Source organism: Chlorocebus sabaeus, chromosome 3, assembly GCF_047675955.1.
Source record: "Chlorocebus sabaeus isolate Y175 chromosome 3, mChlSab1.0.hap1, whole genome shotgun sequence".
Taxonomy (NCBI): Eukaryota; Metazoa; Chordata; class Mammalia; order Primates; family Cercopithecidae; genus Chlorocebus; species Chlorocebus sabaeus.
In genome coordinates this window covers 90,858,854-90,883,552 of record NC_132906.1, presented here as the reverse complement: position 1 = coordinate 90,883,552, position 24,699 = coordinate 90,858,854, and the positions used below count along the sequence as shown (strand labels likewise).

At 42.9% G+C, this 24,699-nt stretch overlaps 1 protein-coding gene across 4 annotated transcripts in view; it reads right to left on the bottom strand.

Moving 5' to 3' along the window:
- The window catches only part of MYO16 (myosin XVI), a 702,722-nt gene that overhangs the window by 59,913 nt on the left and 618,110 nt on the right, over positions 1-24,699 (bottom strand). For all 4 annotated transcript variants that reach the window (XM_073014491.1, XM_073014490.1, XM_007960876.3 and 1 more), the window contains exons 31-32: positions 23,253-23,521; positions 9,900-11,000 (exon numbers count right to left, since the gene is read on the bottom strand). In XM_073014491.1, the coding sequence (XP_072870592.1) occupies positions 9,900-11,000; positions 23,253-23,521 (1,370 nt within the window). The remainder of the gene's footprint in view (positions 1-9,899; positions 11,001-23,252; positions 23,522-24,699) is intronic.

The window sequence follows — 24,699 nt, the reverse complement described above, 5'->3', positions numbered from 1 at the left end:
GCTAATCTGGGGATTAATCATAAAAATGACTCAAGTCAGGCATAAAGAGCCTAAACACCGGTAGATAATTAGGAAATAGGTTTTTCTCTTCCAATACGCTTCAGGAGAGAGAGAGCAGGGCACCTGCCCAGTCTCTCTTTAGGACAATATTCCATGCACCATGTTGTTTCTAAGCATTTCTTCACAAAAGGAAGAAAACCCCAGGATATTGTATTATGTGGCAATAATGAGATGCAGATAGTCAGGAAGGTCTTTATTAACTTGCTTAAGGAGAGCTGCTGAGTGGCTTAGAGGATAAAGGGCTGGATTTCTCTTTAGAGCCCCCAGTGGGAGTTTAATTTGCAATCCAGTGTAGAGACACAATACACAATAGCTGCTTGCTTTAACGGGTTGATAGTATGAAAAATATTTACTGGTTATGAAAGATAATCCACTTCTGAGAAGACTGCCTTATTTTCAGAATTTCAGGTACAACAATTCCTTTCCCCACTGACGGTGCATTATAGAGCATCCCGGTTGCAAAGACTACTTTGCCGCATTTGGCTCATCTAAAAAATGATAAACTCTTTATGCTAGATACATATCTCTAGTCTGACTGACACGCTAGCTGCTGCAGATTTACAGCTAATATGTTAAGGTAATTTCTCAGGATAGTTCATGCAATTCAAAGGGTACCTTTTTGATCAGATTGATCTAAATATTTAATAGTCATAACCTTCTGCTTGGTTTTGCTCCTCAGTTTCAAAGAATAATGAAGTGGCATGACCTAGCGGGGACAGCACAGTCACGAGAGCAGTCCGCTTTATATTCTCCCAACAAATATTTATTGAGGGGCTGTGAATATAGCCCTGGCTTTATTCAGTCATGTTTCTCACTTTGCCGTTACCGATGTCGGTTTCTGCATTCACATAATTGAGAAAGGAATGGATTTTTGCCTTTTTAAAGAAAGTTGCTGTAGAGACAGACGACGAGGGCTTTTTGATTGTCTGTCTTTCCCCTGTTCCAATCGTGATGGCTATTGAGAATCACTGCTGATCATCTGTCTGCACAGTTCTTAGCAGGGTTCCTGGTGCTAGGTGAGGGCCCACTACCTATTTAATTTCTGGCAGGTCTGGGGCAGGCATGTGATACCCCACTTATGAGGTTGAAGTCCACATCCCCAGCAAGTCATATGTGTCCTACAAAAAATATGCTCGGCCATTCTGCAAGTGAGGGTGGATTTCTTTTCAGTAATCAGGAACTTAGTCCCAAGCAAAACTTTAAAGAGGCCAAGAAAAAGGGAAATGGAAAGTGAGGAGACATGAGTTGAGGAATAATCCTAGTCTATCACATGTGCTGTGGATCCCTGGTGCTATGCAAGACACTTTATGGCAGGTGGGTAGAAAGGATTTTCCAGGAAAGGGGAGAAAAAGAGGAGGAGGAGGCAGGGGGCACAGGAAGAACATGCTCTGTTTCAAAAGCGGCATCTGGCGGGACATTGACAATGGGCAAAACAGTTTTATCTGTCCACCTCCCACATGTTTTCCTGGCAATGAGTTTGTGTTTGACTTCAGAGGGGAATTCCTTTCTCAAACAGAGACTCTGTATCATTATTTTAATTTTATTGTTTTCAGAGACTATGAAGGACATAATAGAAAGAATCCAAGGTTTGGAGAAAGGAGAGGTGTTTGATTCCTGACTTTGAGACTGATTAGTTTTTGTGATTATGAGAAAATCACTTAATCCCTCAGTCTCAGATTGCTCATTAATAAATAGGGATGGTAACACCTGCTTCACCCACCTCAACGAGATGCAAGGGTCCGGGGGAGAAAGGAGATGTCAATATGCTTGGTCAACAGGAGATAGCCACTTACAAATAGCTGTTTATATTATGACCAGGATGCCATTAACACGTCACAGTGTATATCCGAGTATTTCTCATTATACATATGTACCTAGAAGCACTGTTTTTGTTCATTTTCTTCCTCTGGTTCTTTGCACTTTGTAGGAAAGATGCTAAGAGTTAATGCTGAATTCCTGTGTGACGGAAGAGAAACAATGGAGATAATTCAGAGCCTTGTCATCAAGCTAACAAGGAGCTTCCAAGAACAAAGCTTATCCTGCTCTGATTCTATGCAAGGGAAGTCATTTTCTCCTCCTTCTTCCTCAAAATTCATGGTTATATTCTAAAGGAATGACACACCCTGAAGTTTCATGTCTCACCCTATATTCATCCATCGGCCTGCAGCGTCTATTACCCTGACTTCTGCACCTAGAGAGCTCCATCCACCTGTCATCCACTTCTAGCATTCCTCCTGCCCTTCTGCCAGCTCTGGTTGCAAGGCCCTCAGATTCTCTCAGGCATTTACCTCCTTCTTCTTCTGGCTGCAGAAAGTGCTGTGAGTGCACATTCAAAAAAAAGTGAGCGGCTCCTCACTTTTCCCATGTCACTGACATTTTAGGAGGATCCAATGAAGCTTATGAAGCCTCTGCCCAAACAAGTGGCACGTATACCATGGGGGCTGCTCATGGGCCACTTGGAGCTCAACTATGAATCCACGCTTGGTTAATGGCCCTCAGGTTAGAAATTGTCTCCTCTTTGGAATTTCTTTCACTGAAAGTGGATGCACCTTCTGTCTCTGATGTGGTCTGTGAGAGGGCAGAGGCAATGCCAGATTTGTTTATCAGTGTTTTGGATTTCCAGTGGCAATCCCTGTGCTTACATTAAGCTTATTGGATGACAGTAAGGGAATTAACTCCACAAGTTAATGCAAGTCTGGTTTATAGGCCTCCTGCTTGCACAATTTCCCTGTATGAATTATTGGGCATTTATACAGAGAAAGTGTTATAAGTTAGGAGAAAAATGTCATAAACATTCACAACAAATCGTTAGGCATTAAAAATATATATATTTCTAATTAACATAGGGAAAAAAGAGCTTTGTGCTCTCAACATAGATAAATTGGGTTACTGATACATATATTAACATTGAAAGTTAATTTCAAAGTGTAGATGAACACAGTATTATTTCTATTACACATTTAGGGAATTAAAAACAATGAAATATATAGCTGCAAGTCTCAGGCACAGGCACTCTTGGCTACTGCAGAGAGGCAAAGAAATTAGAAAAAAAAATCCTTTTCTTCCAAAGAGACATATTCCCTTCTTGTCAAGCCCAGGTTTATTAACATGGCAAGGGAAGAAACTTCACACAGCTCCTCCTTGCTTAATGTCTACTTAGTGTAAATGGAGACCCCCCCTTCTCTGGGGATGTTAATCTAGTTTCCCCAAAGGACTTACTCATTTGGAAAATGAGGAAAATTTTACATTGATTTAAAATTGTTCTGGAATGCAGAGGAGCGCCTCACTTTGTATGAGACAAGAATTCAGACAGTCACAGATCATCAGCAGAAGGGCATATCAGTAAACTATCTTCCATACTTTTTCTAATTTTCATGAGCACTCCCGCCCCCAACTCCCCACACTCAAATAAATCACCATGGGGAGAAATCATCAAGGGGAGTGAAAAAGATTTAACTGCTTCAGACAGGATAAAACACTACAAGACCTGCACATAAGCAAGAAGCCTAGGGGATGCTAAGCTCTGCATCCCATTATGGGATGTCAAGATTTGCATAAGGCAGACTAATGCCTCATACTTCAGTCTCGTTTCAATGTGTCAGAGATTAAATGATGATAATGTTGCAACTTCTGTTTCAGACATCAGGAGCAGAGAATAGCAATTTGCAAACACCGTCCTGGAGCACATCCCAGGTTTCCGTGAGTAATTCAGGGGCATTTGAGTCATTCTAAAGCATCCTGCGTCTTGTCGCTAAACAATGAATGAATGGGTAACTGTACTTGATTTAGCATAGAAACATCTGAAACCCATACGATATTGACTTAGGATGTAATTGTGTGTCTTTGAATTTTGATCTTTCACAGTTAGTTCTACCTGATATAATATTTAGAATCTTTTTTTTTCTTTTTTTTTTTTTTTTTTTTGTAGAAAGGGATGTCTGTAAGTATTCCCTTAGAGAAATTTGTAGAGTTGCATTGCTTGGTGGAATGCTAGCCCAAGAATTATTTTGTTTACATGGTGAAAAATGATGCCCTGGCTTCAAGAATCAGGCTTTTGTCATGAATAGCAGTTTCATGCTTGTGAAGACTGAAATGGATTGATTGGTCTGAGCACTTATTAAAGTGTCTTAAGAATAAATGCTTTTTTTTTTCTAAAGAACATCTATGATAAAATATTTATAAATATTTAAATATATATTATTTAAATGGTTCACATTGGTTTTTTTTTCTCTTCCTTTTTTTTTCTCTTTCTCTTTCTCTTTTTCTTTCTTTCTTTCTGGCCAGTGCATTACTCTGTGGTCTAACCTGGAGTGTAGTGCAGCAACCACAGCCACTGTAGCCTCAACCTCCCAGGCTCAAGCGATCTGCTCAGCCTCAACTTCCTAGGCTCAAGCGATCTGCCCACCTCAGCCTCTCAAGCAGCTAGGACCATAGGCACATGCCACCATGCCTGGCTATTTTATTTTCATTATTATTATTATTTTTTGTAGAGACAAGGCCTCATTAGCTACTTTGCCAGGGCTAGTCTTGAACACCTGGGCTCAAGTGATCCTCCCACCTCAGCCTCCCAAAGGGCTTGGATTATAGGCATGAACTACCATGCCCAGCTGATTTGACATTGGGATGCACTTCAAAATGATCCAGTGCCAGAGGAGGGAAATGGGCAGGAGTAGAGATGAAATAGGATGGGCCACAGAGGAAGTTCATTAATCTATTCTTTATACTTTGGTCTATGTTTGAAATTTTCCATAAGGAAAACTTGAAAAACAATTATTTTGTAAACAAATAGCCCTATAGAATAAAAATATATTGTAAAAAATTGTTTATAAAATACTCTGACTCCAAATTCAAAATGTTCTTATTCCGAATATTTATGTAATCAAATAAAATATTTGAAATTAATAGGGACTTCCATTTAGCTTATGTGATCCTTATTTAGTAAAAATGCCACAAGAGTTAGTTCTATCAAATAGATTTATATGGCAGACTGCTCTTTTATAGTAAATTTTAACTCAAACAACTATTTAATACTTACTATATGCAAAGAAATACTGTACATTACAGTTTTCTTGTTGACATCATTTTTAAGTACCTGTTCATAACTTAGAAGCTAAGGATGCATTGTATCAGAAAGTAATACAACGGAATTAAAAAAAAATATTTTGAGTCTGATTTTCATTAATTTGGCCAGGCTGTCTTCAACTTTCTTCTCCAGATTTCTGAGATGTACTGCATTTTTGTCCAGACCCAGTCTTCCTGATCTTTTTCACTGAGTAGAGAATAACACGCTCATGTGATTTCACTTTACTCTGGATAAACTCAACCAGACGCGGAAATGCCATTCAGAGCAATGGAGCACCCTAGTGGCCTGAAGGAGCCAAGGACTCTCATTCACCATTTGAATCGGGTCTCATCGTTTTTGAAACCAAGCGACTAGAAATAATTAGCATGATAATATTAGCCACATCATCACATGAGATGAAAAAAGTGTTGTGAATTAATGGGATCTTTATATCCAAAATGGCACAGACAATTAAACATTTAGTCAATATTAATTTTAAGGGCCAAGTAGCCTAGACACTGTGTTCCAGAGTTATACATCCCCATAATCAGTGTAAAGTGCGTTTGGCATTCTTGAGTTTATGGGACAATTCTCTTCAACTACAGTCTTATGACTATGACTCGTTGCCCCTCAGTGAACAAATATTAATTTTAAAACTTTTTTTTTCTGTTTCTTTTCTCCTGCGGTCTGAGCAGCATTGCATAGGCGGCTAGAGGAAGAGACTCTAGAGACAGATTGACTGCACATTCTCTGTCCCCCATGAGCACAGTAACTTTGAGCAAGTAGATTAATCTCCCTGTGCCCCAGTTTTTCCACCTGTAAAATGGAGATAAGTGGAGCAGATGCCTTATAGTGTTGTGAGAATTAGATTATTCAGACAGTGCCTGGCACACAGTAAGCACTACAATTCCTTGCTGCAAACATTTCTTCTCAGACTGCAGTCACATCCATCATCTGCACAATCATATCTTTCCTGTATGTGTATCCACCACTCTTAGAATCTGCATGATTGTCTATACTTCCAATTGCATATCCAAGAATCTATAGAAAATGAACTGGTTTGGGCAACACAGAATTTGCGAAATCCTACATATAAGGCTACGGAATAGTAACGGAGTAGAATTACATGAGAAACAACCTTGCTTCCTGTACACAACTCACCGTACATTATAGCCCATTATATTTTAACCAGAAATAACTAAATTACTGAGCGGTTTAATCTTGTCACGGTCACTGTTCCAAACAGCCAAGGAGAACATTTTGAACCCTTCTGCAAAATTTGTGCAATAATTTTCCCCTATGAAAACTGAACAAAAAATGAACTTTAGTTAATTTAAGAAGCCTGAAGGGTAAATTAGCCACACACTGTATTATTTGGTTAAAAAAAGCTATTTCACGGTGAAAATAAAAATGCCTTTAAGCATAAAGTACAGTAAAAGATTTAAAACTTGAAAGAAATTCCAAAGAAGTAACTGAATTCATTCAGAAGAAAATGGATTACTGACCTCAGGATCAAACTGTGTAAACTTTAAGAGTCATATAACCAGCACCAGTGCTGAGCACCAGCACCGAACGCTTTTCCTTCCACAGCTTATGTTGAACCTCTCCTACATTCTAAAAGAATGACCTGAACTATCCCATGAGAACGTGACATCCGAACTTGTAAACTTGTTTCCCTCATCACAGCCCATAAAGAATTAGACACTAGGTTGGGCATGGTGGTTCATGCCTGTAATCCCAGCACTTTGGGAGGCTAAGGCAGGCAGATCACCTGAGGTCAGGAGTTTGAGACCATCCTGGCTAACATGGTGAAACCCCGTCTCTACTAAAAATACAAAAATTAGCCAGGTGTGGTGGCAGGCGCTTGTAATTCCAGCTATTCGGGAGGCTGAGGCGGGCAGATCACCTGAGGTCAGGAGTTTGAGACCAGCCTGGCTAACATGGTGAAACCCCATCTCTACTAAAAACACAAAAATTAGCCAGGTATGGTGGCGGGCACTTATAATTCCAGCTACTCGGGAGGCTGAGGCAGAACAATTGCTTGAACTTGGGAGGTGGAGGTTGCAGTGAGCCAAGATTGCTCTCCAACAAGAGCAAAACTCAGTCTCAAAAAAAAAAAAAAAAAAAAAAAAAAAAAAGAATTATTATACACTTCTCAACTGTGTAGTCAACTGTGTAGTTAGGACTCCCATAATCTGGTGTGTGGGGATGACCTGGTCTGGTATTGCTAAGTTTTCTATTACTACAGCAACTGTGCAAGTGGCCAAAGTTGCCAATTCATATATTTTTGAGAAAGTCATAAGTGGCTCAATCCAATCTTTTCACATGAAAAAGTATTGCAGAAAAGCCCACAATAAGAAAATAGATGTCTTACAATTATAGTTGAACTATGTTGTACTTGAGATTTTGATGTGTGTTCCCAAATACTGGTTAATACCACCACAGGGAAATATAATTAGCAAATTTACACACTATGCCTGGAGGGCTCACTATAATTCTCGCTATCCTCTGAGGGGTAGACTTTGGGATTTCCAAATGATGAGGTCTGTCTAGAAATTCATTAACTTCACTTCCTTGAATAGAGTCAAGAAGAATTCACCCTGTTCCATTCTCTAGTAAAATGAGGTTCATGAGGTTTTAATAAACTTTTAGTTCTAAAAGCAAATATTAATTTGTTCATTTAATGATTTTCTCTTATCCATTTTGTTCCTTGGAATGAAACACGATTTGTGAAATTCAAACATTCTGCTATTTACAAATACAATTTCATTTATTAATGGTATATAATTAAGAAGAATTTGTTAGCTAAACAAACAATTAGCTTATTTGTCTGAAGAATAAATAGGGAGAAGGTTATTCATTCATCGTTAAAGGTTCTTAGCCTTGACCTACTTTTCACTTGTTCAGATTGCTTTCTAGATGTTGTAGTTTTTGTACCTAAAGTAATATTGCTAATCAAATGATGAATGCTTACATATTTATGTATTTTCTTTTGGTGAAGGAGCAGGTTAATGCATGCATAAAATGTTACTACACTGTAGATCAAAGTCTACTTCCAATCCTACCACTTAACCCTAAGGAAGGAATTTAACCTCTCCACCGTGAAGTTTTCCATGTATAAAACAAGAACGTCCACAGTTGCCACCTACCCTGTGTTACCAGTAGAGGGTCTTGACTGCAAGTTGTCCAGGTTCTTGGCATTTTTAACAAAGAATTGGAAAAACACCCAGCAAAGCAAAGAAAGAATGAAGCAACGAAAAAATGAAAGCAGGGATTTACCAAAAACAAAAGTACGCTCCACAGTGTGGGATTGGGCTGGGCAGCAGCTCAAGGGCCCAGACACAGAATCTTCTCAGGTCCAAATACCCCCTAGAGGTTTCCCATTGGCCACTTCATGCTCACCTCATGTAAATAAAGTGGTGGCCTCCAATCAGAGGCTGAAGTGAAGTTAAAAGATCACACTCCTCTGCAAACATCTGATTGCAAAAAGCAATGGAACAGAGGCTAAGGTGAAGTTATAGAGTTGCATTTCTACACAAAGGAAGACTCTGCCTGCAGTAAGTCTGACTGGTTGCAGACAGCCAATTTCTCATCTGTGGTGCAGAAAAGCTGGGGGTTTGCAGAGGGAGTAGCCTAGGGTCCTTTTTTTACTTAGGCATGGAAAGTTATGGTTTTCCTTTCAATTGAGTTCTAGGGAGTCGACATGAAAGCGCCTTAGGTTCCCTGCCTCCAGACCCTATCCTCCTGCCTCACCTGGAGAGGAGTGGGGGATCGAATGCCATCATGATGGAAGAGACTGGTTATAATTTTTCTTAAAGAGAAGATCCTTTTCATTCCTTCTTCCCCAAAATACACACCATTGGGAAAACATTTTGGCTTTGTATACAAACCTTAACATGTCTTTTGGAAGATGAAGACATTCTTTGTGATTATTAAAGGAATCTGTGCAAAAACAGTACCTTTGGCACCCAGGCCGTGTCATCTGAAGGAAGAGCCATGTGGTTAGCCAGTTACAAAAGACTGGCAAAAAAAGTCATCATGAAAATCTTATTTTGCCAGCTACATTCTTCTTTTACAAGGACACAAAATAAATGTTTTTTAAGGCAGGGAACAGCCTGTCATGGAGCTCACTTGAGTGGACTGATTCCCACCTGCAAACCCCACTGTGGGCTGAGTCACTGGATGAGAAAACACAGACAACGGGGCTGCGTTAGAGTGTTCCTTGGATGGCACACGACCAGAAGAAAAGCAGTTCATCCCAAACAGCCCACAGCCGAGTGGCATTAAGTGCAGGGTAGTAACTGGATAGGTCATCATCCCAGATACCGCCAGGCAAAGCTAGATGAATGGCAAACTACACAATGGGGGATTAGCCATGAATTGTACATCAAACGGAAATTGGCAATAGAAACTTACACAAAATACCACTTTCATGTTATAAGGAAGAATTTAAAAAAAATCAGTAGCTAACATTTAACCTTGCTCTGTCGAGCATTTATCAAGTTATAATTTATTAAATCCAGTTGCGGTCTGTGTCTTTCTGTATCACGAGCCTTTTCTGTCATATTCTGCAACACGGAAATATTAATTCCTACTCATTTGGTCACAGTGGGTGTATATGATTTTTTTTTTCTTTTCAAGTTGATACCTGCTCTGAACGACCACGGCCATCACCTGAAACTTTACTCTTTCACATCTGTGCAGACACGGATGTACACAGGTGCACGCAAGCACAGCGTCCATGCAAAAGGAGTGGGGGGATGTCTACTCCGCTTACCTTCGGCTTCCCTGATTTTTCTTCCCGCCGCGGATTTTCGAAGCACACTCCTCCCGGAGTTGAAGAGGCTGGCGAGCTCGTCCAGGGGGCTGCTGAGAGGCCTGGAGCTGGGAGGGCTGTAGGGCGCGGGGGGAGAGGCACTGGAGCCGGCCTTCCTGGCGTCGACCCTGGCTGCCTTCACCGGGGAATACGGGATCTTGGGGAAGGAGCTGCAGGACCCGGCCCCAGGGGCAGAGTTTGGCTTTGGGTGGACCTTGGGCGCCTCTGCGCTCGGCCCCGCTTTCCCCAAGCTCACCGGGGCGGGCTCCGGAGGGAAGGCCAAGTGCGCGCAGGGTCTGAAGGGCGCGGGAGGCGGCCCGGGCGGGGGCGGGGGCGGCGTGGACGGCGGAGAGGCTCGGCCGGACCCGTTGAACAGCGCCAGGCCGGGGGACGCGGGCCTGTCGCCATCGCCCTTCTGGCTCTTGGAGTACTGCGGGGACAGCGGGCTCGACCCCTCCGACTGCACGGGGTACTTGAGGTTGGTCTCCAGGACCGGCAGCTTCTTCACCTCCAGGGGTGTCAGGGGCGACTCATCCGAGGCGGGGGAGCAGGTGACAGGGGTCGGGGGGAACACTAGCAGGGGCGGCCGGTGCGGCAGCAGGTTGGGGAAGGGCGGCGGGATGTCGCACGTGTCCCCGGGGGGCCCCGCCGCCTCGTCCTCCGGCGCGCCGTGGAGCAGGGGCGGCGATGCGCGCAGGAAGGAGCCCGCGCCTGGGCCGCCGTCGTCGGGCAGGCAACACTTCATCTCCTCGTACACGGACTCCCCGGGGTCCGGGCTATGGGGCCTGGCCGCGTGCCCCAGCATCTCGATGTACACTGGCTCGCCGTCGTCTTCGTCCCCCGGGGGCGTGGCCGGGGGCAGCGCACACTGTGGGGTCCCGGGGGTCAGAACGCGCGCTGCTGTCCCTGGGGCGCCCGGGGGCCTGGTGTCCCCGGGCCGGGACCCCGATATCTCTTCGTAGGAACCGCTGAGCTTGGTGTTGGGGCTGCGCTTGGGCTTTCGAGGAGGGATCTTCTTCATGGTGCTGTAGTCGTCGCTGTGCGGTCTGGGCCGGGCCAGAGCTGCGGCAGGAAAGGATGCGGTCAGTGGGTGCCAGGCCAGGCCCACGGGTGCCCACCTCGCCCGGGACTCGCCTCGGAGCCATGGCCCCGCACCCCGAGAATCCCAAGGGACCGGGCCTGCATGTTCCTCCACCCGCTAGGCTCCCTGGCTGAACGTGAACTCCCGAGACCACCACCGAGAAAAGATTTGATCTTGGAGATGGAAGACTCCCATCCCCTGAGGAGGATGTCCAGTGGAACATCAGGGGGTTCCAGGACGTCAGCCACCCACGGAGGCTGTGGAGGTGAGGTCCCTGGAGACACAGTGGGGAAGGGACACTCAGGGATCAGGTGGTGGAACACACTTAGGTGTGGATGCTTAGGACCTAACACAGGTGTGACATAACGTATGGGTTGAACTGGTCCTTATGATTTGAAACGTAGGAGACCTGGCCAATTAGCTATTAATAGTTAGTGGCATATGGAAGCTTCCTGTCAGAAATGAGTGTGATTATTTAAATGATGTAAAATGGGCTGGGTGCAGTGGCTCACGCCTGTAATCTCAGCACTTTGGAGATGGCGGATCACCTGAGGTCAGGAGATCGAGACCATCCTGCCCAACACGGTGAAACCCCGTCTCTACTAAAAATACAATTAGTCATGTGTAGTGGCGGGCGTCTGCAGTCCCAGCACTTTGGGAGGCCAAGGTGGGCGGATCACCTGAGGTCAGGAGTTTGAGACCAGCCTGGCCAACACGGTGAAACCCCATCTCCACTAAAAATAAAAAAAGTTAGCTGGGCCTGGTGGTGCGCACCTGTAGTCCCAGCTACTCGGGAGGCTGAGGTAGGAGAATCGCTTGAACCTGGGAGGTGGAGGATGCAGTGAGCCGAGATTGCACCACTGCACTCCAGCCTGGGCGACAGAGTGAGACTTGGTCTCAAATAAATAAATAAATAAATAAATAAATAAATAAATAAATAAGATGTAAAATGGACAAAACAAAACAACAACAAAACACTTGTGTGGATGGAGAGACTTTAAAAAAGGACTTTGTTCAAATGTCAGGGAGGACAGGTTTTACAATTAGTACATTTCAATACTTAGCAGAAACACATCCTTAACAAGGAAACCAAGAGAATAACATTTCCCTAAGAACTTTTCAAGGGGAAACTTCTGAAGGTAAAAAAAGAAGCCATACTCAGAAAAACAAATAAGCATAATGTTATTACAAGAGTGAATTTCAAAAGAGATGGAACAAAACTACTTAAATATGAGTTTAAAACAATTATTGAAAATTAAGTCAAAAAAGAAATTCCACAAGACTTCTTTTCTAATGCTTTTTCTGTAAATTATCATAATGTTTTATTAAATAAATATAATTTCTCTGATAACAGAGATGTTAATTTTGGAAAAATTATTTTGAGTCTTAGAAATATCCAAACTCCCAAACCTTCAATTATTTTACTAATTTGGTATTTTCTGAATCTGTAGGAATTCTTGATAGAGGCACATCTGCCTTTGTTGAGTTCCTGAGTTATTTAACTGAGGCAGTTGTATTCTTCCCTCACTATGACTGCACATTTTCACAGCAGTCTCTGTACCCAGTTTTTGGAAGACAATGCAGTCTAATGGTTAAAATTAAAGGTTTGGAATCAGATGGACGTGGGTTCCAATCTCAGCATGACCTTTTATTCATTCACTGAGTCATATGCATTCAACCAGTATTTACCGAGATAAATTCATGAGTAAAGATAAGTTCCCTACCCTCCTCTACCCTAGTGGGAAGAGTCATACAACAACAAAAATGGAAATATGCCAAATGAGTGAGTTCTACAGTATGTTAGAATGTGATACAGGCCACGAAGATGAGAACCAACAGGCCAGAGTGAGGGTCACAGAACTGTGTGTGTTTGTGCTGGGGTTGGTGGGGCAGGGTTGTCATTTTAGAAGAGCTCCTGGGCAAAGCGCTCTGAGTCTCAGGGTTGTCATGCATAAAATGCTGATATGACTATGTATCTCAAAGGAATAAAATAGATACTGTAGGGAAAGTGCTTCACTCAGTTCTTGACACACTGTCACCAGAAAACAACGGGAATCATTCAAATGGGAATGGAAAAGAACGAAGGTAATTTTTGAACTCAATGGACATCTTTGTAAGTCAGTATTATACGGGGCTCCCCAAAGCAGCCAACTTTTAAGAATAGAAAGTACCCAAAGTGTGCAGTTCTTTAATTAATAAGCATTGTTCCAGTGACTTTCAATGGGCTAAAACATAGCAGCCCCTGAGCTTCTAGAAAGTGAATAAAGCAACCCCATTTTTAACCTTAAGATTATAGAGTTGCTCTGAAGATATGAATAATTTAAAGGATTTGTGAGAGACCGTATTTTCCAAAGCTGCCTTCAATAATATTTTCAGCCTCACATACTCTTCCAGAACCTGGAACTTGGTAGGGTCTCTGTGTCTGCCCCAATGAATACAATGATTAGAAGATGATGTTGTCTGCTTTCTGGGGCTGGGCCAATGACAATGCAGCCTCTACCTGGCCGCCTCCTTCCCTTGGGACACACGTCTAGGTAGCCCTGACTTCCACGTACACGTCTGTACACCCTGAAGCAGCCACGCTGTGGGAACTGTGGAGAGGCTACATAGAGGTGAGGGAGAGCCAGAGGACTCCGATCTGCTCCAGCCCTCGGCTGTCTGGCTTCCCATCCCAGACACCAGAGATGTAATTAACCATGACTTCCAGTGATCATAGCTGCAGCCACTATCTGACTGCAGTGATGAAAGAGGCTCCTTGAGAACTGCTCAGCAGAGCCCAGCCAAATACTAGAACCATGAGAGATATAATAACCTTATTTTGGTGTCTTAAGCTACTAAGTTGGAGAGGTTTGTTACATAACAATAGACAACTCATAAAGACATTGTTACCTGGAAGTGGACTCTGCTGTACAAACAAAAACAAAAACAGAAAAACCCTTAAACTCTTAGAAGTTGCTTTGGGCCATGGGAGGAGCTTTGAAGGGACCATGAGGGGAAGCGTGGTGGCCTCAAGAAAGCTCTTGATGAGGCCTAAAGAACAGTGAGGAAGATGTTGGAAGCTGGACGGAACAGAACATTTTAGCCACAGTGTTAAGTTTAGCAATACTATTTCACCTGCAGTCATGTGGAAAACAGAAAACAGAAGATGAACAGGGTGATGTAGCTAAGGAGATTTCCAGGCAGTATTAAAGTTGCCTCCTGGATTCTTCTAGCTGCCTAGAGTAAATCATGAGAATACAGAGATAAAGTAAAGAAAGAACTATCCACTATAAAGGAATAAGAACCTTCTGAGTTTAAAAATAAAATGGTTCTCACTGCCAGGCTCTTCAGATGGCAAATAATTTGAATGCTAAGAAATGACTTCCAGCCAGGCGTGGTGACTCATGCCTGTAATCCCAGCACTTTGGGAGGCCGAGGCGGGCAGATCACAAGGTCAAGAGTTCAAGACCAGCCTGCCCAATATGATGAAAACTGTTCTCTACTAAAAATACACAAATTAGCCGGGTATGGTGGCACACGCCTGTAGTCTCAGCTACTTGGGAGGTTGAGGCAGGAGAATCACTTGAAACTGGGAGGTGGAGGTTGCAGAGAACCAAGATTGTACCACTGCATTCTAGCCTGGGCAACAGAGTGAGACTCCATCTCAAAAACAATAAAAGAAGGAAGGAAGGAAGGAAAGAAGGAAGGAAGGAAAGAAGGAAGGAAGGAAGGAAGGAAGGGAGGGAGGGAGGGAGGGAGGGAGGGAAGGAAGAAGAGAAGGGAGGGAGGGAGGGAAGGAGGGAAGGAAGGAAGGAAGGAGGGAAGGAAGGAAGGAAAGGGAGGGAGGGAGGGAGGAAATGACTTCTAAGTAGAAATAAAATTCAGGGAATTTTCAGAAAAACATGATCTAAAGATGAAGTCAAGCACACACTGATGAGACCCTTCAAGAAGTACACAGAAAAATCCAAGGAGGGGCTTCATAGGGCTTTTCAAGGAAGCAAAACCACAGGTCTAATAATATCAAGGGCATTGACCCACAGAAATACTCAGTGAGCTTCCTCAGTTACTGGGGTTCAGTAACATCAGCAACATCCGTCAAAAAGATTTGTGGATGTGGTTTTTCACTCATAAGGTGGATTATGAATTGATTCACAAGAAAGTCACGAAGCTTTTAAATGAATTTATCAGTTTACACTGAAAGGAGCAGCGTGCACACAAAAATGAAGAAACTTTGGTCTCTAAAAATATTGGCCAGGTGCAATGTGAGCCTGCAGTCCCAACTACTCCAGAAGCTGAGCAGGAGGATCCCTTCAGGCTAGGAGTTCAACGCTGCCCTGCGCTATGCTCATACCTGTGAATAGCCACTGCATTCCAGCTTGGACAACATAGCAAGACCTCACCTCTAAACAACAGCAACAACACAAGCCTGATCAGGAAGAAGCAGGCTGAGAAAACTACCATACTCCCAAACATAAATCACCTCTTGTGGATCGGGAATTATCAGTCAAAAAGGGGGTTGCCAAGATTTCAGAACATAGAGCTAAGAGCTATGGAAAATTATTTCCAGTCTGCGAACTGGACTAAATCCTCATGAAGGCACAAGCAACATGTATTCAGCTCTTGTTCACAACTGCCACCCATCGATGACCACTGTGTGTCACCTGATCTCCCTCCCGTGTCTGAACAGAAGCGTGCATCACAGTTATTCTCTGCCTGTCCCTCCAGTGTATTTTGGTTGTGTGGGGGATCCAGTAACTTGTCTTTTTGGTCATTAAGTCTTCAGATGGAAGAGGACACACTTGAGGCACTGTCTCTCTCAGGAATCGTACCAGAGGCACTGGCACACCGGGATCTGATTTAGATGATGTGATCTGGCCCTTGAACCTGAGCCAGATGTGATGCCGCAGGAGGCTTTGGGGAGTCTGGGGGAGGGGTGAGTATAGCTTGTGTGAGAGAGGGATACAAATTGTTTTGTCCAGAGGGTGGACTGACACAGATGGTACTTTCCAACACCCTGGACACCACAGTATATCCTTTCCAGAGGTAGAATCTGTTTCTCCTTTCCTAAACCTGGATGGGTGTTTGGGACTGAGGTGATGAAAGGAACGTGGCAGAAGGGAGTTTGCTCACCTCCCACGCTGGCTCCTTCAAAGCGAGGCTGCATCTACCGCTTTCTCTCTCCCAAAGCACATGCCCCCGAAGCACTGACTCTCCGTGAAAGAAGTTGGACACCCTGAAGCTGTCATGCTGCCCAAGCAATGCAGAGAGATCACATAGACAGAGAGAGACACCCAAGGAGTCGCTCTCCTCAGATGGCTGAGGCACCAGACATGCCCGTGACCGGCTTTCAGATGATTCCAGCCACCTTGTTGCATGAAGGACTGTGTATGACAACTGCCTCAGTGATCTCTGTTGACACCCCAGAGCCTGAGAGGGGTAGTAAAACAATCACTACAGTCTATAAATCTAATTTCTGGGTGGGTTGTTACGTGACAACACGTAACTGCTATAGTATTCCCTGAAAGTTTGCTTCAGATGTGAAGAGCCTTTTTGCATTAAACAATTATAAATAAAAGTAGCATGTTTGTGGAGAGGCTGTTGAGAACCTGACTCAAGGGTCCAAAGCTTGCCTATGTGACATAGGACAAGTTACACCACTGCTCAGTGACTTAATACCCTTCTCTATATAGGGTCATGATGACAGTCCTGCTAGGTAGGACCATTCTACAGATGAAAGATACTTAGCTTAATGCCTGCACATCGTAAACATCACTAAGTATCCATCATGACCGACATTATCACCACTACCCAACCAGAAACTTACCGTGAGAGATAGAACTGTTCCTTAAAGTGTGGTCTGGGGTTAAGTAACATCAGATCACTAGAGTGCATTATCCTGTTCTACTCCGTAACAGTTAAAATGGAACCTCTGGGGGTCAGAACTGGAAATAGTCATTCTTTATAAACTAAAATTAGAAAACCACAGTTAACAAATTAAAGTCTAATTTGGTTTGTGGCTACTTCTGGGTGCGTGTGCACGTGCACACATGCTAAAAGTTCATTTGCAAATACTGGTTAGAGGGTTATTAAAAATGAATTTACATCATCAGTTTTCTTAATTTTTTGTCCTAATATTGATGCATAAAACATTTGCAACTACTTGATAAAGTCAATGAAATGGAGTAGGGAAGACAGTTCACGATCACAGAATACTTTTAGGGCAGGTTCTGGGATCCTAACGGTAGCTTAGGAGTTAGACTACATTCTGAAGCCATCTCATTACATCATAAAGTTGCCTCTTGTCTGAACTGCTGGAGAATGACACAGACATGTGTGTCATGTTAGGAGATCTACATTTTCTCCTACAAAATATTTTCCTTTTGGTAGTTTTGCAAAGGCATGTCAGTGACTTTTAAGTCATCTTCTGTGCATAAGTTATTTGGTCCCATTCTCACAAGAACAAAATACCTGCATAGTTAATCTGTGAGAAAAAGGAGGAATGAGATGCTTGTTCATCCAAAATAAATAGTGTCTGCATATGTGACTCTCCTCCATTTTCCAGCACTTCTAGTGTGATTGTGCTGAGTTTCAGAGCAGAAGCAAACGTAGCACAGAGCACAGGACCTAGGACATAAAAGATGCTTAATTAAGTGCCTGCTAGCTGACTGCTCAGGCTGTATACATCAGTGGATATAGGATGGATTTACAATCAGTTGCAAATTGGACAGGAAGGGCTTCTACTGAGCAGTCATATGTCGCAACCTTGTTATAACTTTTCTTTCTTGGTGGGAGGAGCAGTTCAGGCAATATCATTGCCTTCCCTGCCCCCATCTTTACCCTCCCGACTGCACTTGATGCTGTTGACATGCCCTTCCTGAGCCTTTCGCAGTTTCCACGGAGGGCAAGGCACTCTGTGGCCCGGTGTGCACCTACCACACCCTCACTGCTGTGGCTGTGCTTCCCCTGTAATCTGTTTGACCACTTATCTCCCCACCTGGTCTGTCAGGTCCTCAGAGAGAAGCCAGGCTCATGGAAGACACTTAATTACTATTTGTTGAATGGACAACTGCGACATAGGTGGTGAACTGTGCAACTGTGTTCTCTTATCCCCAGCAACACATTTCTCAGAAGAGCGTTCACAGAAGACCTAATTTCTGTCCATTTTCAGGTAATAGAAAAATAAAATTTTTTAAGGGCTTCTGTTAAAACTATGCGGACAAATCCAGCCTGGACACATTTCAAGGGTACTTCTCGAACCTTGGCAAATTGCGCTCCCTCTGATATACTGATAGGAAGCACATTCTCTTTTAATGAAGAGTGTAGAGAAATAGATTTCTGTAACATGTATTCACTTGATAAGCATTTGTTGAGTGCTTACTATGTGACACATGTGGTTCTAGAATGAAGACAGAAAGAAGAGAGTACAGAAAAGAAATAAAGTTATTTCCAAATTAAGCCACAGAGCTGAATCATGATTTATGTCTACACATGTAAACTGTGTTTTGCGGAGAATGGAGTTGTACAGCAATTTTTGAAAAAAAAAAATTATAGGTTCATTAAGGTATAATTTCCAAGGAGGAGACAGTTGGAGTCTGAAGGGAGGGTGAGTGTGGAAGTGTCCACATAGAACGGTGAACAGTGAGGACTAGAGCTGCCTGAGAAAAGCTTGCTTCTGCAATTTCACCTTGAGCAACGGTCACTCCAAGCCAGGCACAGCACCACTGACATCATGACTTAACTGCAAGTCCCACATTTTAGAATTTAGTATCCATAACACAAATGAGGAAACTGACTGTCAGAGGCTTCATTAACAACAAAGCTAAATGCATGTAACTTTGCTCAGCACTTGCTATGTCCTGGGCAATGAGGCTTTACAGTCCTTTGCTTCCTAACTCCCCAGAAATAGCCGCTGCTGTGCTTCTGCTGTTGCTGCTCCTTGATATACATGGGCTTGGAAAGACTGAGTCACTTCTTCAAAGTCACACGCATGAAATGCAGGCTTATATTTAACTTCGGTCAGGAGACAATTCGAGAGAATGTTAACCGTCTTTGGGAGAAAGGCTGCACCCGGTGTGTGAGGAATGAACTCTGCAGAACAGCACTCCAGCTGGGAGGCCCCAGCCAAGAGGAAGTGAAAACGAGGCCCTATCTTTCCTTTCCTAGCCACTATTTGCAAAGAGCAACTGCAGGCTTTTATTCAATGGCCAAAACCGCAATTCCTTTTGCACCGACCTAATAAAAACATGGTACTTTTAAATAGTTGTCTCTAGCTTGCTAATAGTTTGCAAAGAAGTGTTAACATTTATTGGCCTGCAAAATTGTTTCATGCTTTTGAGGTACAAAGGAAATGAGAAAAAAAAAATTGTTTTCTATACTGTTTTCCTTCACCACAACCATTTTTATTGGGTGAGGACCTACCAGGAAAGACAGGTGCTAATAAGAACAAGGATAAACACAAAGACAACTTTAAAGTGACCTTGGGGCTGGTCACCCTACAATCCTTGGCCCTTGGTCTCCAATCAGATCTCCTTTCACTCTATAACCATCTGAACTGATTCACAGCTTTATTTGTAAAGGAAAAGAACTTGAACTTGATTTTTTAACATGCCAAAAAGGATGGCTCAGGTACAAAACCAACTTCAGCTGCAGTCCTCAATCCTGTGAAACCAAGGTTACCAAGCATTTTAGAATAGTGATCAAATTTTCTTCCTATCTTTTGACAGAAAGGAGAATAATTTTGTGACGTTACTAGGTGCAAAAAAATTCAGGATCACCACTTGGTAGACACACGAAGCATTCAGAATCAGGGTTGTCTAACAGAAGCTTCTGTGGTGATGGAAAAGTTCTACACCTGTGGCTACTGAGTACCTGGGAAGTGACTGATGATGGAGGAATGACATTTAAAATTGTATTTAATTTTATTTACTTTAAACTTAATTGGCCACATGTGCCTAGTGGCTACTGCATTGAACAACAAAGACTTAGATGATACTCGGATTGTGTTGGACTGAAGGAGATGTCTAAGATGCTAGGATCAGTTTCATCACTGTCTTAACTCAACCACCTTCAGCTCCTGACATAAGGGCACAGAAGGGACCAGAACCCTGTCTGACAGCTGGCTTATCACGTGTGGGTGGAGCTACCTTTGCAATCATGGATTAGAAACCCAGACCACTGACAGACTGGGTGGCTAAGCTCCTGCACTGGCCTTCTCTGACTTCCTAATGCTGTAAAAACTAATCAGCAAGCATGCTTGAGCAGATTAAGCTGTTTAATTGTCTTATTCTTAAAAATATACGGTATTGAGAGTGCATGCCAGAATGCAGAAATACATCTCTAGTTGCAGGAGATCAAAGACTTTCTTTTTGTGGTGGCGGTTGTAAAGTAACCAGCATGAAGAATTAATGTATTGTAAGAAAGAACAGATAATGTAGATGGTAAAAAGGAAACCATGTATACACTTGCCCTTTGACAAGCTTCTGAAAGGTCTGCTCACCAGGGTGGGACATAGTGGACAAAACGCATCTCTAAGTACCTTATAATCACATATCTGACAAAATTAGGATCCAAGAAACTAAATTTTACATAAATATCTTGCATGCCTAATGCTATCACATGATGTATTTTGATAGCATGTAATAAGGAATTTAAGAGTTATTATGCTGTCTATTAATCTTTTTCGGGGTCACTTTGCTTTTGTGCGTGTGTGTGTGTGCATGTGTGTGCGTGCGTGTGCGTGCGTGTGCGTGTGTGCGTGTGCATGTGTGTGCACGTGCGTGCGTGTGTGTGTATCTCCTGTCGTTCCTGAGTAACCTTTATTTTAATTGACTCTTTGTTTGTTTTTGCTGCCCATCTGAGAGTGCTCTCTGAGCTCAGCTTCTTCCTCACTATTTGATCTCCTTTCATAACATGTGACAAAGTGGCCCCCCATTACTCCAGGGCAGTGGTCTTTTAAGGTGCACACAAACCTTTAGCTTTTCCTAGATGTTACAAGGTGTTCTGAGGCCTCTTTATGCAAATTTCTAGAGCCTGTTGGCAGGGTTCAAGCTTGGATGGGGCTCCATTCTGCATTTGCTGCAATTTTCCATCACATTTCCTGACTGTTTTTTCAATGTCTGATACTATCTGGAGTCTTAATTTCCCACCCTCTCCATCTCACAGGTCTTAGCATCTTAAAGATACCATCTTCCTCACGCAAGCTGCCAAAAATCTTTCTTGTTACTCTAATTTACATCTTTTTGAGATACGGGCCGCAAATCTAAAATGGAGGCCTGAAGTTGGAACAGTGGCGATGAGATGCTCCCCACTTTCTCAGGGAGGGTGCTGGTGGCTCCCTCAGATCGTGGGCTTCTCCTGGTGTATGTGGCACCGGGGCAGAATGTCTCATATCTTTGGAGGTCCTGTTCCAATTTACATCTAAGCCCACATCGATGTCCACTTTGAAGACTTTCCTAGGGATGATCTCATCTAATGTCATTTTACAGCTTTTCTTATTGTGCTTATCAAACCAGGACTCTAAAGACACACATTTGGACTCTCCTCCCCAAAGTCTTTAGGAATTTCTCCTCTACTTTGATCTAAGTATTGTTGATACATGGCTCATACACTAAGACAGTAACATTTTGTAAGTAAAAAATATCCTAAAGATCTGTTCTTTTTTAATGCCACTAATAAAAAGCACTCTGAAGAGTGTACAGCATGGTGACAATAGTTAATGACAATACACTGTATTCTTAAAAAATGCTTAAAAAAAAAAAAGGAAGGAAAAGGGCCTGGCACAGTGGCTCATCTCTGTAATCTCAGCACTTTGGGAAGCCAAGGTAGGCAGATCACTAGAGGTCAGGAGTTTGAGACCAGCCCAGTCAACATGGTGAGACCCAGTCTCTATTAAAAATACAAAAATTAGCCAGGTGTGGTGGCAGGCACCTGTAGTCCCAGGTACTGAGGGAGGCTGAGGCAGAAGAATCACTTGAACCCTGGAGGTGGAGGTTGCAGTGAGCTGAGATTACACCATTGCACTCCAGCCTGAGCAACAAGAGCAAAACTCCGTCTCCAAAAATGGACACTAAGTGCTCTTAACACAGAAATGATGGCTGTGTGAGGCATGGATTTGTTAATTCGCTAGATTTAACCATTCCACAATGTACATATACTTCAAAACAACATGTTGTTCATGACAAAAACATATAATTTTATGTCAATTAAAAATAAATTAAAAAAAAAAAAAAAAGAAGTTGGCTAGGATGGACTTACTGCTTCAGGCCTCTGTCCCATGTCTTCCTGCCACCTTCTTGTCAGTCATCCCAACATTGAGCTTATGGATTTGCTGTGTTTTTGTATTTGGGGTTATTTATTTACGGAAGGAACTGTGTTTCATCCTATGTTCAGATATTATTTTCTAGTGAGTTCTAACCAGCCGTTTCATTTAGAATCTCAACCCCTGTTCCACCCTATACTACTCTCCTGGGTCTATTTATTTCTCTCAGCAGCAACAATCCACTTCTAAAGTATTTACTCTTTCACTGTGTTTACCATCTGTTTTTGTCACACTAGAATGTAAACTCCATGAAGAAAGATATAGACATGCCTAGAATAGAGCCTGATGCATAGCGGGTGATAAATAAAATCTGTTAAATTCTAAGTGTTCCGCTAAGAAGCACTTCCTTTATTTTTCGCAATTCTTAAAATTAATAATTAAACAGTAATTGTCTCATTACTGATCTATGAGATCTGGCTGAGAAAAACTGCAATGTTCCCTTTTGAGCATCCCTGTTTCTAGACAATGGATGCAGAAACTTTTATAATCTAGTCTCAAAAGTTTTCCTAACAGTATTCTCCTGCACAATGACTCTCCTCTGGGTAAATAATTTCACTTACCATGTGATGAAGCAGTCTTAATTTTTTATTAGATTGTGATAACTGGAATGCCCGATGCATTTTCTTGACTTTCTAACTGGTGAACCTTTACATGGAATAGCTGCTGACTTTCTGAATTGATTTGATGCTGCTCTTTGGAGGCAGGGGTGGGGATGGGAGTTAAGGAAATGCCATGTAAGTAGCTTTTCCCTAAGAGGCTTAGAGATTTGAATAAATATTATTTATATTTAATGATTAAGAGCTGCTGGCAAGCCAACAATTGGATTTATTTCTATTAAGAATACATTAGGGCCACAGTACTGCCATGGGCGCCCCCAGGCGAAGTCAGAGCATTCCCGAGCCCCGAACATGAGGCTGGCTCCCTCCCCAGGGCTGACCTTCATTGGCTGCTTCCCTGGCCGCAGAGAGACAGGCGCTCACAGCCTCATAGGAAGCACTCAGTCGGGTGTTGGGGTCCCTCTTTGGCTTGGGCGGAGGCTGTTTCCGTGGAGATGGGAGGCTGCTGTTGTCATCCATGCTGAACACCGAGTGCAGCGAAGGAGACCAGATGGACGGGCCAGCGAGGCACTGGCCCAGGCCATCCACGGCCATGCAGACTGACATGGAGCTGGGGTGGAAATGCCTGGGTCCACTCTTGTCTTCGGTTCTTAGGGGGAAACAAAACACAAACAGCACCACGCCAGAGAGGCCCAGATGCATTATTCCGGTAACAAGGAACCTGCTCAAGCAGACATAATGACGGCTTTTTGGCAAGCAGCCCTTCCTGCTGTGGCTGGAGGACGTGTGCAGCCCTCTGGTGACCAGTTGGTCCAGAGAAGGCCACCCGTCCTCTGGCTCGGGCTTTGTGATGAAAAGCACATGAGCCCGCGGGATATCCATCATGATTACTTTTTAAACATTCTCACACAAACGCAACACTACTTAAGGGTCTTCGCATTTTCCATCAGGCACTTGCTGAATGAATTCTTCACACTCTGATTATTAAACAAATCAGAAAACCAGAATTTCAATCTGAATGATAATTTCTGGCAAATCCATCTTAATAGAGAGTTACTGATGCATCAAATACTGGGAGTTCATCACCATTTCCCCTCGCAAGAGGAGGAGAGACTCTACTTAAAACTCTCAGAAATTTACATTTCAGTGTTCTCTTTCTCCCCGTCACTCTCTTTCCTGCCATTTAAATTCTACCAGAAATTATTTAATTATGTGCAGAGCTGTTATTTCTCCTCCTTGACTCTGTATGGTTGGCCAGTGCCAAGGAAACTGCTGGTATTCAGTAAATAGAGAAATACTTCTTCACTTAATTTTGTATCAGGAAAATACATACATAATCAAATTGAGAAATTGAGGTGGCCGTTTAGTTCCAGCAGAGAAAATAATAAATATTATTTTGGAAGTCATATAAAATTAATAGTTATCTTGTTTAAAAAAAATTTCTTCTGGCTTCACATGTCAACGTAATCATGTGCTAGCAAGATGCCAATGCATTCACTCTACAAGGAGTTCCCAAGCATTTGTTTTTATAATTATATCTTTCTGTGGCAGAACACCAACAGGGCTAGAATCTACCACAAGGCAGAGCCAGCCGCCCATGTAGAAAATGAAATAGCTGAAGATGAAAGCGTGGCACTCAGTGGATAATTTGTTTTTCCTGTAATGTTTAATTACAGTCTTTTTTTTTTTTTTTGTACAAAGGGGATTTTTTTTCAGTATTTAATCACTGAGATATTTGAAGCTAATTAACAAGATACACATTGCCATTTCCACTTTAATAAAAAAAAAATTGACATCAGCAGAAATGGGAAAGGAGAGTCATTTTCA